The 18,601-nt window shown below is 31.9% G+C and overlaps 2 protein-coding genes across 3 annotated transcripts; both read right to left on the bottom strand.

Annotated features, from left to right (window-relative positions):
• Positions 1 to 2,907: 2,907 nt before the first annotated feature.
• On the bottom strand, positions 2,908 to 7,411 carry LOC108982973. 2 transcript variants are annotated; one of them, XM_035685725.1, is made up of 8 exons: positions 7,091 to 7,411; positions 6,511 to 6,595; positions 6,132 to 6,173; positions 5,188 to 5,356; positions 4,564 to 4,616; positions 4,237 to 4,458; positions 3,721 to 3,767; positions 2,908 to 3,369 (listed from the first exon to the last, which is right to left on the bottom strand). In XM_035685725.1, the coding sequence occupies exons 1-8, from the start codon at positions 7,360 to 7,362 to the stop codon at positions 3,315 to 3,317; spliced, it is 945 nt and encodes a 314-aa protein (XP_035541618.1). In that variant the 5' UTR covers positions 7,363 to 7,411; the 3' UTR covers positions 2,908 to 3,314. The 2 variants fall into 2 exon arrangements, with proteins under 2 accessions (XP_035541618.1, XP_035541617.1); XM_035685724.1 differs by having other exon boundaries at positions 2,908 to 3,364.
• Positions 7,412 to 12,565: 5,154 nt separating this feature from the next.
• LOC108982611 (expansin-A23-like) lies at positions 12,566 to 13,452 on the bottom strand. Its single transcript, XM_018954045.2, has 2 exons — positions 13,353 to 13,452; positions 12,566 to 13,188 (listed from the first exon to the last, which is right to left on the bottom strand). The coding sequence occupies exons 1-2, from the start codon at positions 13,450 to 13,452 to the stop codon at positions 12,566 to 12,568; spliced, it is 723 nt and encodes a 240-aa protein (XP_018809590.2).
• Between the last annotated feature and the right edge of the window lie 5,149 nt (positions 13,453 to 18,601).

Raw genomic sequence — 18,601 nt, 5'->3', positions numbered from 1 at the left:
ATATAATTTTAATTTTTTAAAACTTTAAATTGTACTCACATTCCTTTCTTCTCATCTTATTATTTTTAATAATTTTTGGATTCTTTTATTTATTTTTTCTTTGTTTTTGTGTATATCTCAACTCAAATTTGTTTTTTAATATGAGTAATGTTATATGTATTCGTGGAGTGTGCACGCTTGTGCCATACAGTCGTTTTAAAAAAGAGTGATTTATTATTAAAAAATTATTATTTTTTATGTAGATCTCGTATTTATTTATTTATTTATTTTAAAGTGATTGCACGACACTTGCGCACTTAAGATTGCAATTATTATTTCTATTAATATTATCTTTTAACACTTACCTTTACATTTTTTAATGTTTTCGACGTATATTCATTTTATAAATCTCTAATTCTTTTTATATATATATATATATATATATATACACATACAAATACATACATGATATATACTTACATATACGTGTATTCATTTTACGAAGTATCAGTTTATATGTTTAAATATATATAGCTAATTCCTAAACGATACATCGCACCGATACCAAAATCTTCTATTCCGGTATTTAAACCGGAATGATTATCGGAATGGAAATTAGGACATTGAAGTTACCGCCGGTTGGCTCCTCATCTAACGCAAAGCTAGCATTTGCCTAACAACCATTCCCTCCCCACGTCTCTCCCACTGCATAACGGCGAACTACTTGACTCCCCGGAACAGAGGACTAATTAGTAATTGCATTTTTCTGTTTAGGCTAATTTAAAGATATTGCACACGCTTTACCACCTGAGAGACATCTCTCCGTCGCATAGTAATTGCAGTAATGACTACAAGACAGACAATAATAAATGTGAACAAAAAGAAAAAAGAAATGTAACCTCCACTACTCTTGGCAGAAATCAGTATCTCTTCTATCCTTCATTTCCAATTCATTTGCAAAATGCTGCATGGAATGATGATTCGTATATTTCTGTTCAATAAAGGTGTGTTGGTTAACAAAACCTAGTTAAGATTGCAGTAGGGGTGTAACTAATCCGGTTCAATCTGGTTTTTGAGAAATTTTGAAACTGAACCGGTATATACTAGTTTTGGAAATTTAAGAACCGATACAGACTGATTCATCACCAAAACCAGAATTTTCGGTTTTTTCGATTTCATTCGGTCCGATTTTCCGATTTACCATTTACATGTGACGCTATATATGTTTAATATTATAATTTTTTTAATACTAAACTTAATTGTGAGAATTTAGTATTTATTATTAACAAGTATTAATTCTTTAATATTCAATTATAGTAGTATAATATAAGTAGTGTCTAACTTATTAGTGAGATTAATAAACTTGAATAATAAGATTAAAATAGTATACTTAATGTCTAATTATACTAGTATATTAATTTTATGTTATAAGATTAATAGACTTAAATAATAAGATTAGAATCTCATGTTATATTAATTAGAAATGTAGCATGTAATATATATAATAATAATAATAATATAAAAATTATATATAATATAAAAAGTGATCAGATGGAGACCTATTAGTTGTTATTATCTCTTTCAATGTCAAGGGGCTTGTCTTCTACATATATAGTGGTCGAGCCTGTCTTCCATGGGATGTTGGTTATGCGGTCTACCACTTGCAATATTTACACCAGCCAGATTTCAGCGTTGCGTATATATTGAGGTGGAAAAAGAAAATTGAGACTGCTTTGATTCTTGTTTAAAAGAAAAATCTATTTTTTTTTTTCATTGACAAAAAAGTAAAAAGATATTCTAAAAACTAAGTCGTTTATCGAAAACTCATTTTTTAATAATATAGAAAATTAATTATATGTTTTTGGAGTACATTATATTGTTGCCAGCTCGTATAGATATATTGTAATATTCATGCTCAATTTATAAATGTCAGACCCACTTGTTAGATGATTGCAGAAAAAATCTCCACGATCGAGAGGACCTCTACTAGTAATGTGGATTGTGATTATCGATCTAATTCAAAATGAAAGAGAAGTCATGACATACGTTGATGGTCAAGTCATTAAATTTGAAAGGTCGTGCATTAATTAATTAAGCAGGCAGTGGATGTGAAGATGTCCATTGACTTGAAAAATCAGCACCAGTAATACTAAAGCATGATTTCTATGACCCATTGATATTTAGGAAATCCCTTGAAAACTATTGAGATTTATAAGGGTGTATAAACAAATTGAATTTGTACATACGTGGCTAGACTTTAAGAGTGGAGTATGATCTAATTTTATTCAAGCACACTTGAGTTTACTTGTACATCATTCATAACCTTATAAAAACATCACTCAAGAGTTTGAAATTAAAAAAAAATAGAAAAGAAAAAAAAAATGAAAGAGTTTTTACTTTACACAATCTCCTCTACATAATAAGCCATTTTTGTGATGGCTACATGTCCTATCAATTGTCGAAATCCTTCTCGACCACTACCGCAAATGAATGCTGTTTTTTATGATACTCATATAATTTCATTCTGCCATGTTAATTATATTTTGTTTTCGAATTTTGTAGCAACTTACACATCAACATTATTAACTAGCCTGCCTCTTGTATTTTACGTGAGCATATAATTAATATATATATATATATATAATGCAATTGGTGGATTATTATTAATTATGATATGATATAAAAAATCATATAAAATTATTTTATACAATATAAAAAATTAAAAAATATATATATTAACCAGTCCAATCCGGTATTAGAGAAAGAAAAATGGGAACCGGACCGATTTTATTCGGTTTTGAGAAAAATAAAATCGATACCGGACCGAACCAAACCTACCGGTTCGATTTACTGGTTCACCGGATTTTTTTTTTCACCCCTAGACTGCAGTAAACATACCATGTAGATGGTAGCCAATGCAAGGGAGGACAGGAAATCAATGATGCATAATTTTTGGGCATTGTGATTGCCAAATAAACAAAATTGTAAAGAGCTTGCTCCAAACTAAGGGCAAGCTCTTTACACATAACTAAGGGCAACTGTTTCGTCCTCATTTGCCTTGTGCTCATGTAAAGCAGGCTTGGTTTTATTAGAAACCAAACTTCTATTGGGACGGCAACAGTGATACATTGCTGACGAAAAAATCATCAACGTGGATACAACTCTATGGCTGGACAGTTCTTCAATCTTTTGGCGCTCTGGCAAAAGTCAAGCTTTCCATGTACTGCTAGATGAGTAGATGCTAGTGTTCTGTCAATGTGCCTTGAATGTTAAACATCCTTCATGGTCTGAGGAAGTGGCAAGTTAAACCCAGTGATTCTTCTTCCAAGAGTAGCTTATGTGAGGCTGACATGCATTTCCTCTCCAATTAGAGAAAATATTTCGTCTATCCTGTGAAGAAACAAAATTGAAGGTAACTTTTGTGGCAAGTGATTCTATGTTATGTTGAAGGAAAGATAGCTTAGAAACGTATTTATCAACACATATTCCATGGGTGAATATGGTTCTATCATCAACAATTTGGAAACAGACATCCCATTTTAGTCTTCAACAATTTGAATATGTTTCTGCTCTTTCTAGCCTCCGTGCCAACTCACTTTGGGGCAATAGGTGCTGTGCAGTCGCACATTCAAGCAAGAGTCACGCTTCCCGTTCTTTATATTTTTCCCTTCCCCACATACAGCTAGGATGAAAAGAAAAGAAATAAAGATTAAAATGAGCTTGAGTTATTGAGTACTTTACCTATGAACATTTATGTTGACCTCTGCAAGCCATGTTGTAAGATAAACCTGCAATACAAGTCAAGGAATTCAGTAAAGCGCCGAAAAGAGGGAACTCAGTACAGCTCATTTTTTTCTAAAAGTTGGCAACTAGTCATTTACTACAACACTTTGCATTCCAATATTTTTCAGGACCAAAGATTTAAGAGAAAATGCTCTCACAAATTGCTAGGATATGGGGTAAACACTTTGTTCATGATGGTAATCCTATCTACATGGCCCATGAGTAACTTGAGAACTAAAAGATCTCCCCCATTTAGCATCACCTCGAGACGTTCTGACTAAGATATCTTTGATTTATTTGACAGCAAATTGGACTCTTTATAACATACCATGCATTACTCTTATGTTGACTACAAAGAAAATGTGGAAGAATTGGGTCCTAGACTTAATCCACCATTAGTCAACTAGTGCAGGTGTGCAATCGCACATGTATTTATATAGCCTATTGAGTGTTTTTTAAATGATCAATAAGTACCTGCAGAACCTCTGGATTTGGCTGGTTTTTACATTGTACAGCAGGTGTGTCAGATTTCCGATCCATCAATTTTGGTGGGACTGGCTCACAAGTTTCTTCAGAAAACAAGTTCAACGTACTCAAATTATCAAATTCTCCTTGATAAAGCTGATCCCCCCAATGCAACCCAATGTCTTGTGGAACTTCACAACTAATGGACAGAAACTCCAGTACTAGCAACCGCTGGCCCAACCACACGATACCAGTCATGAATCAAGAAAAAAATGGTCCTGAACAAGTTCAAATTAAATCAGAATTTCCTAATAGCCAAGGGAAACTGCAATTTACCTTCACATTTAGTTCCATTATAAACATCCGAACAAGCTCCTCCGCCAGTTTCTCTGACATTGTTTGAGTATAAGAATCATCACAGAAAATGAAACTAGTATTATGCAGAGAGATTTAAACTTAAACCAAACAATTTAGAATTTACTGCTTAAATAAGCAAATAAATTTATTGAGAACAATAGGGGAAAAAAAAACCTTGCAGACTAAAGTATACAGGAAAACACACCAGCAACAGAGGGCGAAACAAAAGGCAGGAAAATATCCAATGAGCTCCTCACCATAAAAATTCCAGAAATTTCTGTAAAAATGCTCCATTTATTGTTTAGACATTGCCATTTTCTTTCCTTTTCATTAACTAAAAAGTTCTGACATCACTCGTCTTCCTGGGTTGGCCAAGTTTTTTAAACTAGTTCAGTGGTTTGTTTCAGACTTTCATGAAAATGATCTAATAGGACAACTAATTACCAAAAAATTCAAAAGATAAGTCAGGGATGATGCAATTTTATGCTGTCAAAAAATGAAGAAAAAGAAAGCTCATCACTAATATGAAAAAGAACAGGATGCGGTAAAAAGAGTTGCAGATGCATATACCGATAAAAAAAAGAAAGAGTTTCAGATACATACCATGAGAAGAGATTGACAAAAATACAAAGACAGAGACTCCACCACCATCTCCAGTGTCATTCTGATCTCCAGAAGAATTAGAAAATTGTACAAGTGTACTATTGCTTGTCCCGGTTTGATAACATCTCATGGATCTACAGGCATTGACCATTTGGGTTACAGCAGCCACCTGAAGATGGCTTATCAAAACAAAGACAACAGATACAGCTACTGACTTATTTGTATCACTTACAAAAAATGTATCAATTAATATAAAAAGCAGATGATAAAAATGATACTTACTAAGGCATTGCTTGAAAGACTACAATCTTTCTCAAGAGCAAAAGATGTTCATTTGACATGATTCAGAAAAAAATAGCAAACATATCTTATTTTTCTTCATTAGTTCTTGATAATTTTTCTATAACAAAGATTCTAGCATGTCAAAATAAAAAGATCAAATGATACCTTTCAATTCATTTTATAGAAACAAAAAAGAATTGACCACATTGTCAGGTTTCAGGCTAGAGTAGAAACATTGGCTTTGAATTAGGCGTTGAAGGCCAACACCAAAGTCAATCAAATTTCTGATATTTTCCAAGATTTTGACAACACAAAAGAGAATCCCACTCAAATATTTTGCTAGATAGTAGATTCTTAGATGGTCAAATAGATAATATATATTTTTTTGATAAGTAAGTGCAAATGGATGGAAAAAAAATATATTTACAAGTACTTAGATGATCAAATATGGTATTCTAAAATGAGGGCTGCACCATATGATTATTTCCTGTTAAAGTTGACTTAGAAATAGGATATATTTGCACAACTGTAACATGTATGGCTACATTAATTAATATTAAAAAGATGCAGTGAAAAGAATTTGAAAATACCAAACAATAAAGAGGAGAAAAACCAGACCATGCATTTGGCAATAACCATTCAAAATTATTAAGCATACGTACCATGTCCTTGTATGATGATAAAAGTTTGATCCGGTAAAGTTCCTGAGACAAAATTCAGTAGATTAGTGCTAGAGCAAGGAAACCGGATTAAAAAGTACTGTATTGAAGATTTGAATACACCATAATCATAAAAGTAATTACAAGAAGCTCTTGTCTGCATGGACCAAAGGTCCTCTTGTGATTTTATTTTGATAGGTAAAATAAGATTTTATTGATCAAGTAAATAGGCAAAGGCCAGCTGCTTTCCTCTTGTGATTTTGTTATTAAACCCTATTCTTAATTTGACCTATGTAAAAAACCAAAAAACTGGTTGATGTTCAAAGAAAACATATCTGTTTGCACAGTATCAAGCACAACCACATGCATAGATAACAATTACCTGCTGCTTGCACAATTTCCGACAGGCTTTCTTTCTTATATCTGGCATATCGTTTAGAACACCTAGCTCCAACGAAGGCATGTATCTGAACCAATTATTGACCCATAGGAAACCGAATTTTCAGGACTCAAGTAAATCACAATAATAAGAACCTCACTGATATACAAAGCAAAGCTTCAACCATAACCATGGCTTTATATCAAAGTCAGCCCACAACAAAATGAAACGTAGAGTCCAAAGTCCGCATTAATTTTTTTGAGGCTAAATCAATACCGGGCACAGTTAAATGAAGCTTCTCCTTTTTTAGGATTCCAAAAAAATGAATACTCTCGATCCAAGAGGACAAAATATAAGTTAATTTTTTCTCATATCACTCAGCATTCAGAAACAAAGCAGAGAACAACTTGCAGACATAATAACCGATCCAAAACACAAAAAAATGTATGGACAAACAACATCCTAAATTTTATGTCAGCAACAAAGCAGAGCATAACATCCAAACCCCACGACCCAACAGGAAAAAAAACACCTAATGAAATTACAAATATAAACAACAAACAGAGGACAAAATGTACAATACCTCTGAGAAAGATGGACGTTGACGAGAGAATTGGCGTGGGACTTTCCACTAGAGGAAGAAGAAGCCCATTGCTGCCTATGAGAAGCCAGTTTTGACCACTGGTTTCGGAGGTTTCGCTGGGCGGCTGGCCTCCATAGCCTGCTCATCGATGAAGGCGGCGGTGATGGGCTAGAGCTAGGGATCGGTTGGGGCTTCGGATAAGAAGAGGAATAAGAAGGAGGAGTTGGCGACTCGAGGGCTTCCATTGGTGCGGTTTCAGGTGGCTCCGCCATTGTTGTGTCTAGGACTCTAGTAGCTATGCAATTGACGACTCAATTCCCTTGAGCGAGCTCAGTATACAAATAGAAATTTATAAGAAGTTAGTAAATACATTATTTTAAAAATAAATTTTAAAATTCGAATAATTTTGCTATTTAATTAATATAATTACTTAAAAATATAATAACTCTTATACAATTCGTGGGTTAATGTCATTTGAAAAAGAGACTTGCAAAAGTAAATTTTAACAAAAATTCCATTTTCGGCATAGAGCACACTCAATAAAATATTTACATGACATAATTTGATTTTAAGGTAAGTTTTAAAATTTAAATTTTACAAATCAAATTTTACCATTTAATTAATATGGGTTGTGTGTTTTAGAAATGAGTCTGGCTACTTTGTCGCTCGGAGCAGCCCGCTCTACTTGACTGATAGTTGCAAAAGTAACTTTTTTTTTCTTTTTTTTATTCACATTTTTTAATGTATTTAAATATTTTTAAAAAATAAAAAAATATATCAATACACTTAAAATTACTTCCTTCATCATTAAGTACAAAAAATAAAAAATTTCACTAAACAGTCAAATGGGGCGGTCAATTTGGGGCAACAAACTAGCTTTTTTCTTTAGAAATTGGCTTGAGAATGGAATATCTCAAATTTTAAAATTGAATTTGAGTGTTTCGAATATAAAATTATTTTTATTATAAAATAGATCTAACTAGAAAAAAGTTAGGATTACAAATTTGGAGGGACCGTGTACTTTTAGGTTTAGAATAAATAGTAGAATTGAATATTTTTAGGAATACCTTTAACAAATTGATAAAAAAAAAACAAGTACAAAATAAGAAAAAAAAAATATTTCAAACTTGTATTCTTCCATGAATGTCAGTAATTTTACATCTAAAATTTTCATATGTTACAATTAAGAGTAGATGTTAAACTATGGAAACGGTCTATATAGGAATTATAAAAAAGATGCAATATATATAAATCATAAATAAGTTTTGTATTTTGCTAATTAATAATGTATACCAGTAACGTTATATGTTTAAAAGTTTTTAAGTATTGCAGTTGCATATTGTGTAGCCAACTATCCAGTAAATATGCGATTTTTTGTTAAATATGTTTCACTCAGATAAATATAAACTTTAAAAAAGAAATAATCTAATGTAAATATTATATTCTAATTTAATTTCTTGAAATAAAACAGGAAAACAAAATATATTTATCATATAATATTAAATTATACCAAATTCTAACTTGATGATATAGAACAAATATCTATTAAAAAACTGTTGATAATTTACAAGGCACCCCTTAAGATTCGCCATTTAAGAGCATTGGCCAGTGTCAACTATGAATTGTGGACAAGAACAAGAAGAAAAGTATAAAAAACTAAAGGAGATATACAACTTAGACAAGGTTATAATATATATATATATATATATATATATATATATATTTCTTTTTGTCAAGCCTTGGGGTTGGGTGGGGGGAGCTTTTTGGTCTTTTTCCTCCATCTAACATCACATATCAAATCATGTTAATTTATCAATTTAATTTTATAATACATATGGTACCTTTGAAATGTCATTTTACATTGTAATATGCAATAGTTTAATAAAAAGACAATGATACACCATCCACTATATTATAATTCAATTATTACTATATATTAAAATATTCTTATTTAATTCAAAATTTTTGTACTTGTAACAATTTAAAGTAAATAAAATAATAATTTTTTATACTAAGTTGTAAAGTAGTATGATGCAGAGAACCACAAGACCTTTAAGAAAAAGGTAGGATCTATATGTGTATATATATATATATACACATACTTTTTCCAGAGTGGATTCCATTTTTTTTTGCAAAGAATCCTTATGCTTATATCAAGTATTACTCCAGACCTTGACAATTGTAAGAAAGGAGCACCCACTACTTCTCTTGGAGATTATGAAGTGGCACTTAAGTCACTTTATGAGACTTGATGCCTTAATAGCTAGCTCGGGGTTACGCTTAGAATAACCCATCACTCATTTGGATGACACTTGCATAAAAAATGATCTATTTCTCAAATGGTTCTCTCTAGTCTCGGTATCTAGATTATGAAATTTGTGAGTATTGTTCTGTTACTACCACGTAGCATACTTCACCATTGATATAAAGATCGTGGACGAATAACAACGCTGGAGAATCCGTGAAAAAACTGCACTAGATCTACAATTTATCAACGACATAATATTGCTTCCTGTTACATATTTTGATATAGTATTTCTAACAATAATGTATCACCACTTGCTGAATTTTAGGATATGGGTAGTAGCTGATTGTGGAAAGATTGTAGATCAACTTTTCTCTATTTTTCCTAAGTAATGTAATGTAAATTTCGTACGAATAATTTGAGAAAACTAAAACTATCATTAAAAAATAATTTTTTTGGGCGAATCCGATCTTTTCTTTCAAAGGACTTGTACGCCATAAATTTGCACAAATCATTTACTATTTTTAATAAGATAAGCCGTGAATTGCTTGTACGTACACTGAAGTGGAATGAAATGGCCAAAAAGAGTGCCATCAAATGTTGATCTTTGCTAATGAGTTTCGAAAGCTTTAATATAACAAATATAACATCAAGGGTACGTATAGATGTTCTAAAATATGGACTAAACATCGATCACTCAATCATCTCTTAGATGTTTTGTCCGTAGAGGTTAAATCCTCCTCTCCTATGGAGGGTGGACAGTGGCAGAACCAGAAATTTGTTTTAAGGGGGCCAAGCAAAGCTAAAACTATAATAAAATATTTTTTGTTCTATTTCTATACAATTTTTTCTACGGTATAGAAAAATCTGATAGTAAGATCTAAAATAAAAATAAAATACGTTTAATACAACCTATGTATTAAAAAATTATATGATATGTTAAGAACAATATATCATTGAAATAACATAAAGACACTCATACAAATATATCAAATAAAAGAAGTACAGAATGTCTAAAATTGTAACTTGCATTCTTTTAAAAAAACAAAATCATCAAGTATTGAATCTAAATAAAAAAAACGTTAAAAACACTGCATCAAATTTAATAGATTCAATACAATTATATATATATATGAATTAACATTAAAATAAAAATAAAAAAAAAAGAAAAAGAAAAAGAAAAATAAACCGTGTATCAGACAATGCAGTGGCGAAACTATCAAAATTCAAAAGCTAGCCTTTTGGCAGATCATCTAGACAAGACAAGACTTTAAAGTTTAAACTTTTAGCATAGAAAAAGAGAACTGCAGTGTAGAGGCGGCATTGAAGGAGAAAAAACCATCCAAATTTCTTTTTTATTTTTATTGAGAGTAAAAGCGTGTGATTAGGTTATTAGATTATTTTATTTTATGTGAGATGTATTTTATTTATTTATTTTTTTGAATTGGATTAATTTTTTTTAAATTGGACTTATAAGCTGTAATTAATCTATAAAATCAAAATAATTTTGTAGAGGAGGGCCACCACAAAATAAGATTAATATAATTCTATTAAATTATAAAAAAATTAATATATATTGTTATTTTTTTAAAACGGGGGGGTGCCCCTTCATAGGTACGCCGCTGAGGGTGGGGTATGAGTGTTATCTCTTAGACGATTTGTCTGTAGAAAGTTACAACAATAGTTAAGATCATATCAATCACAAAGAAATTTATGTATTGGTGAAGTTCTAAATGCAGTAATTGACTTGTGTCCGGTCATAGATATAACTTTTCTCCGATGAATGAATGAAGTTAATTTCCCATAAAGAAAAAAAAAAAATCGATCACTCAATGTTGAATAAGCTTCTAAAACATATGTGAAGTCTCTAAAGCAAATATTTCACATTTTACAAATGCAATCAGTCTTCAACAGTATTGGTCCAGGTGATCCATCCTTTGGTCATGCATTTCTCACTCTCCAATAATAACCCTGAATTTTGAGTATCTTGCACGCCATGCACCAAGATCATTTCATTTGTCAAACTACTCGTATCAACCAAATAATTAGCATATTTCTCAAAGAAAAATGAAATATCCACAAAAGTACTCATGCACCAGAATTCAGTGATCTTCAAGCTGTCGCAGCGCCAGCCACCGTCCATGGCCGGGCATCAGAGGTAGTTCCAACTCAGTCCATAGATCGTCTTGAGATATCAATCACCATATATAGACAACCAACACTGAAGTATATATATAACTTATATTAATCAGGCAATAAGAAAAAGATTACAGAATTAACCTAACAATTTCCACCTACGTACGTGTGTATATATATATATATATATGTTATTTCTGAAGCTTTATTAATATAGAAGAAAGAGTTATTTATATAGATCCAATATCATTGAAACTCAAGACTACTTGTATAATTGAGACAGCTCCTGCAAATATGAATGTCAGCATGCAGTACCGCACTAACAGCTAGCTCAGCTGATTATTTGAGGCAATCAGCACCAGCATTCCCAAGCATATTGACCTTGTATATATATATATAAAGTAAAAAAAAAAATATTAAATTAAATGGCTGATCCTGATCATATATTAAAGTTAAGGTAGTTTCGATATTGGGTGGTCATATATGTCTTTATAAAATAAATTAGCGTTTAAAAAACACTTTGTCAAAAGTGTTAATTTATTTCAAATATATTAATTCTCTCCACTTCATCTTTTTGCACCTTTTGAAGTTTCATATTTTAATATTGCCTTTTCATAGACTCACGTTGGAAAGACGTACGAGAATTTTTAGTGCTTTATCATGTCTCTCTCACATGAAATGACACATTTTTATATATTTTAGAAAAAAAAATATATTGTAAGAAAAAATATATGAAAAGGATGATCATATGATCATGTAGTCAATAGCTAGTAGCTATGACTATATATGAATGTATTGAATTATAAACTTTCCGGCTCAAACGTTGTACCTTTTTAATTAATATGCTATAAACCATGGAGATATTTTATTAATTATTCCATTTAAAACTAAAAATAACATTGATAAGCATAGAGAAATTAATTCCATAGAAAGAAAAAAGGATCATTCTTTTCCAAATGAAGAGATCCTATATATAATATATATATTCCATAATAATTCATAATATCCCCCAAATTACCATACATAAATTATAAGTAGATTATTATTCTTTAATTTCCAAATAATAAATCCCTATTATATCATGATGATCATGATCAATAGAAATTCCTACGTCCCTCATATGCCGTATTGAATTGCCAATTTGGTGGTGCAACATTTAAAGACTGCACAACCTTACCATCAGAAGCAGTCACTTGGAAAGACAAGCTTTGCCCTTCCAACCGCTCAGATGTCTGCCAATTTTGGCCCCAATTTCTAGTCATTTGTATCCAACTACTACTGTTGGAACCCTTGATCTTCACATCAGCAACTTGGCCAACACCTCCAACATTATACACAAGCACAAGTAGCCAGTACGAATTTCCCTTTATCTCAAACTTAATCCCACCTTGTTTGTAACACATGACTTGTCGATACGAAACAGGAACAATCCCAGCTTTGTATTCTGCAATCTTGAGGAACATTGGCATGGAGAGATCGAAATGTTTCTGTGGTGGGTTGCACCAAACCCCTTGGGTTTTGGTATAGTCAGGAGGACAGAAGTTGGTGGCTGTTACTCGGATTGAACCTGCCCCATGTTTGCACCAAGGTGAATCTGTGCATCTTAGTTCATAGCAAGCCCCGCATGCCGACCCATCTTCGAAAAGTGCGGTGCTTAACGCTGTTGTTGCAAGACCATAACCTTGTTTGAATAGATCTTCATAACCACAAGCTCCCACTGCATGCAACACAAGATATGATAAACAAAAAGACAAAACACATGAACCAAAAAACTCTGTCATGTATGTGTGATGGTGGTGAAATAAGATTTGAATTCATTGCATTTAGTTTTTGTGTAATATATTAAGGAGATGAAAACATTACACACACACACACACTTACTCATGGTGTCACCACCACTCATATCACCGTAGAAGGTTGCATGGGCATACTCCCACCCTGCATGAACACCATTAGCAGCAAAGGCCAGAGCCATGATCATAGCCCAATAAGCCATAATATTTTCACGACCAGTCTTCATTTTGACGAGATGACTTGACTCAACTTTTTTTTTAATAAGCAATACAAAGATTGGGGCTAGTTAGCTTCTGAAATTTATAGGCCTTATGAAGGAAAATGGTGAATGGAGGATGAGATAGTGCTGATCAATTTTCACTAGAAATGGAATCGTGATGGATTTTAACTTCTTTTTGTAACTATATCTATATATGTATATTTCAATCTAATAAGAGGGTATATATATAGTAGGTACATACAATATATATAATAATTAGAGTAAATTGAATTCCAATTTTATTTATGTAATTATAGATTTTCTGCCTTATGCAGATCGACTCAATATATATGTGTATATAATATGCATCTAATTTTACTTAATTATATATCCTATTGAATCAGGTAATTAAATTAGTTTTCCTCATTGGGTGGCATCTTTTTGGAAGGTTCTTAATTAAAAAAGGAAAATATTTTAGCCACAAATGGATTATACAAAATTAAACCTACAAACTGATGTGGTTTGATGTAGTGCATCAGATTGTAAAGTTACTTTTATTATAAAGTAGATCTAACGGATTCTATGAAACCACATCAGTTTGTGGGTTTACTTTGTATAATCTCTTTATGTTTGTAGCAGTTCTAAAAAAAAAAAAAAATATTCGTACGTACATATAGATAATTTTGATGGTTTGGACTTATACATACATACATACATCTATATATATATATGGCGATGATCAATATGAGTACTTTATTTTCGCATAATGATCAAACTTATAATCAAATATATACATAATATTAACACAAGAAGGTATTATAAATATATATTGCTCATCGACCTAGCTAGGATGCATGATGCTCCTATATTGTATAATGGTATGTAGTAAATTAAAGATCATAAATTATAGAATAATTTTATTTCTTCAAATGAAAGTAGAATATAATCTGATGCATGGAAGCCCAGTTCAGAAAATACAGTTTTTTGGCAAAATAATTTTATATCTGAATAAATAATGCAGCCTTATAAGTACTTTTGTGACTCCCTAAAGATGCCTTCTTTTGATGGTGGCAGTACATGATTTTTTGCAACTCTATCCATGATATTGGTGGTAATTAATTACAAAAAAGCTAATAATGTCTATCACAATAACGTGTTCGACATTAATCTTAATTACATGCGTGCAGTACTTAATTAATGCCTTCTACACATGAATTAACTCTTGTGCTTGCTCTATACCTAATAGATTAATTTTCATCAACTATATGATGTTGAAAAACCTATATATATATATTTACAATTCAGTGTAGAGGATACACCCTCAACATGATTGCTAGTCGATGATATAAATGACCGACGTGATCATATTACTTTGAACCAACTGATCTTTGGTTTCATGATATTTTTTTTTTTTATACATGGGAGAGGGAAGATTCGATCATTGGTTCTCTTAGTGAGGAACCAATTGGCCGGTCTAAAGGACCTCGGCATCTTTGGTTTCATATTTCGTTTGTGAATCATTCTAATCTTTCTATATATGCTGAATAGTAAGTATTACTATTAAAGATGATTTTTCTTTTTGTGCTGATGGTATATATATAGACACATGATTATATATAAGAACAATCATTAATTGAAAAAGGAAAGAAGTAACAATAAAGAATATATAAGATCATCTATCTATATATATAAATATACAAATATAATATTGGCATACAAAGAGTTATTAATTAATTCCATCCCTAGCTAATTGTGCAACAAATGGTAAATGATACTGTATCTAATTAGGAACATCGTGAATGATATTAATGACACATGATGCTGCGATTATTATTATTAATATTATATATCATTGTTTACAATGGCTGAATTTGGGTACCAACCACTACAAGAGATTGTGTTTTTTGAGACAAAAAATTTTGTCTCAAAAAACACAATTTTCGTCCTAAATTATATTTGGAGATGAAAAAATTTCGTCTCAATTTTGTCTTGGAAAGACCGTCTCAAAAATGTTTTAGATACAAAAATCAGATTTCATTTCAAAAAATCATTTTTAGAGACGAAATTGGGCGGATGCAGTCGAAACCGTTCGAATGGATACTTTTTTTTTTAAACAAGCCAATTTCGTCTCAATATATTATTCGAATGAAATATTTCTTCATCTGAACTGAGACGTCCATTCGAACAATATAAAATATTCATTCGAACTAATGTCCATATTTGATCCTGTTCGAACGAACGGAGTGTTCGAACATATTTTATGCATTTGAACTAATAAATTTTTCAAACGACTTGTGTTCAAACAAAAATTATGTCTGTTCGAACATAAATTTTATTTTCGGAAATTATATTCGTTCGAACTGGGTTTTGCACATAAATGTTGTTCGAACATCCGTATTTCTCTTTTATCGTTTGAATGTCTTAGTTTTTGTTTGAATGGGTCTGTTTTGGTTCGAATGTAATTACAAATAGTAATTTACCGTTCGAACTGTATTAATCATACAGATAAAAATTTAATTAAAAATACCATACTAATATTACACAATTTGTAATTCAAACATCAATTTTTTAAATGTTTTGGAACATCATAATATAAATGCAATGAAAGAAAAGATAAATTTGAAGACTATGGTGGTGGCATAGAGTTTTGAAACATCATTGACTGGAATTGTTCAAATATTTTCTGGTTATTCAACTGCATCCTCTCTTCTAATCTCGCCTCCGAATCCGCTGCTTGATCTAATTGGGTTAGCAACTCTTTTTCCTTATACCTCAATCATTCTATCTCTAGTACTTCTTCCTCCAATTCCTTAGTCTATATGTTTAATACATCTGTGATATACTAGTAAAAAAAGATAGCAGCGATATTAACTGATAAACAGGATCTTCAAATATATCACAAACTTTCTCTCATTCTTTTGGTGGAATTGCTTGAAATGGATTTTGGCGCGCCTCTATTATAGTACTGAACTTCTTATAATGTGCATGGCATCGACCTTTGTACCTCCGAAATGCATTCAACATCAGTTCCTCAACCATTAATCAATCCTCTATTTGGCCAAAATTAAGCTCAAACTCATCATTTCAAAAATTATAAACAATTAGTATAAATACAAAGTAACTTGAAAGTAACATGTTATATACTTAGTTGCTTGAGATGTAGCTTATTACCAAACAACGGTTTTTTATGTGGTCTTTCACATCTTGGAAAATTTTAGACCAAGAGGATGTAGCAATCGGTGCATACGTGCGAGTAAGTATACCAACATAAGAAGCAAGTTACGCTGCCGAATCTCCGCAGCTACCGGTGTAATTATTAGGAATATCAACCTTGATTTTACGAACTTTCCTTACTTTCTCTATGCAGACACCCCTCGTAGTGCCTCTACCTCAGTGCTTGCTTACAACAATTATATATACAATAATTAAAGCATAAGTTTTTAATTAAATTAATTTATTTTATAGATATATTATTTAAATTGAGCATAAAATATGATATTTAATTTGATAAAATACATTATTCTGGGCCTAGTGATGTTGGCTCACTATTCATGACAGGTGAACTATACGAGGAGTCAGTAATGGATGGGGATGACACACGTGTTGCTTTGCGTTTGGGAGGCATATCTATTTGAAATTGTAACAAACTATTATTCAAACAAACGTTACAGATATTTATATGTTAATATTACTTACAAAAGTTCATGTTTGAAATTCATTTACTATCCGTTTTGTTAGACCAGTCACCCTCATCCTCACTAGACATTTCAGTTGATTCATCTTCTTCCGATATTTCACCCTCAATTATTTTGGGTTGAACATCTTCTCTACGCAATGAGACCATATCATATTGGTTTAGATCAACAAATAGATTGATGCTTACTTCATTTTCTTGAATGCTTCTTCATTTGCTAGATTGTCAACTTCTTCATATGGTTCGTTTGCCTTTGGAATGTAATCATATACATTTCTTGGTGCAAATTTTTCTACTACCCGACATGGGTTTTCGTACTCCGGATCATCTAAATAAAAAACTTGATTCGCTTGGCAAGCGAGAACGAAAGGATCATCCTCATACCATGTGCGAGATGTATTGACACTCACAAAATAATCATCGTTACGCACTCCTAACCTAGGATTTGAGACATCCCACTAATTACATTTAAACAACCAGACCATATATCACCCCATGCACTTTAACGCTATGATATCTTCCACAATTCCGTAGAAGTCAATGTTATCATCCCCATGGCTTCCTTCGACTACGACCCCACAATTTTGAGTTTTTCTATATCGTTCTCTATCAGTTGTATGAAATCTATATCCATGCACCAAACATCCTGAGTACTGGATGGCCCGCCTGGACGGACCACATGCTAGAGCATACAGTTCTGGTGAGATTTCTTCTAAATTTTCACCATATTTCAATGCAACCTATATCAATAAATATTATTATATAGGAAAAAAGTAGAGTTTAGTGGTATGAAATTCATATTATAAAATGAGGCTTAACAGTAATACCGTATGTTCAAACCACGAGGAAAATTCCTCTTCGTCCATCTTTTCTACGTCAGTTACACCATTCGAGCGAAGTAGTTGTATATGTTTGTTGTGCATGTGCATGTTCATGTGAATGTTTAATTTGTATGAAGTTATACTATATTATTATATATAAATTTAAAGATAATATTGATTTAGATGATCATCACTAACCTCAAGTAGTGATAAATCTCTGCGCAGTTATTCAAGACATACGATTGAGCTCTTTTAAACTCTCGCCCACATATATCGTAGCCCCCTTGTACGCCTATGGGACGCACGATCTGGGAAAATACAGTAAATGTCGATGAGACTCCCATCTCTCGCCCGCCTTCATAATTTCGATCTAGTCTTGTAAATCTAGTATCAGCCCCATGAAAATACATTGAACAAAAGGTATGCCACTCATTATCAATATATGACTCTGCAATCGAACCTTCTGGACGAGCTTTATTCCCCACAGATCGCTTAAGTTTTCCCAAAAACTGTTTAGGATACATTCATCTATACTAAATTGGGCCAGCGACTAAAGCCTCACGAGGTAGGTGTACAACCAAATGAACCATTACATCAAAGAATGAAGGCGGGTACAAACTCT

The sequence above is a fragment of the Juglans regia genome, chromosome 2, assembly GCF_001411555.2.
Source record: "Juglans regia cultivar Chandler chromosome 2, Walnut 2.0, whole genome shotgun sequence".
Classification (NCBI taxonomy): Eukaryota; Viridiplantae; Streptophyta; class Magnoliopsida; order Fagales; family Juglandaceae; genus Juglans; species Juglans regia.
The sequence above is the reverse complement of the archived record's forward strand: the minus strand, read 5'-3'. Positions and strand labels throughout refer to the sequence as shown.

Coding starts and splice junctions, on each gene's coding strand:
- LOC108982973 (XM_035685724.1), bottom strand. CDS start 7,362: ATGGCGGAGCCACCTGAAACCGCACCAATGGAAGCCCTCGAGTCGCCA. Junction 4,459..4,563: donor TAATGGAACTAAATGTGAAG/GTAAATTGCAGT, acceptor TGGTTGGGCCAG/CGGTTGCTAGTACTGGAGTT. Junction 3,768..4,236: donor CAAATCCAGAGGTTCTGCAG/GTACTTATTGAT, acceptor CTTGTATTGCAG/GTTTATCTTACAACATGGCT.
- LOC108982611 (XM_018954045.2), bottom strand. CDS start 13,452: ATGATCATGGCTCTGGCCTTTGCTGCTAATGGTGTTCATGCAGGGTGG. Junction 13,189..13,352: donor GAGTGGTGGTGACACCATGA/GTAAGTGTGTGT, acceptor TGTTGCATGCAG/TGGGAGCTTGTGGTTATGAA.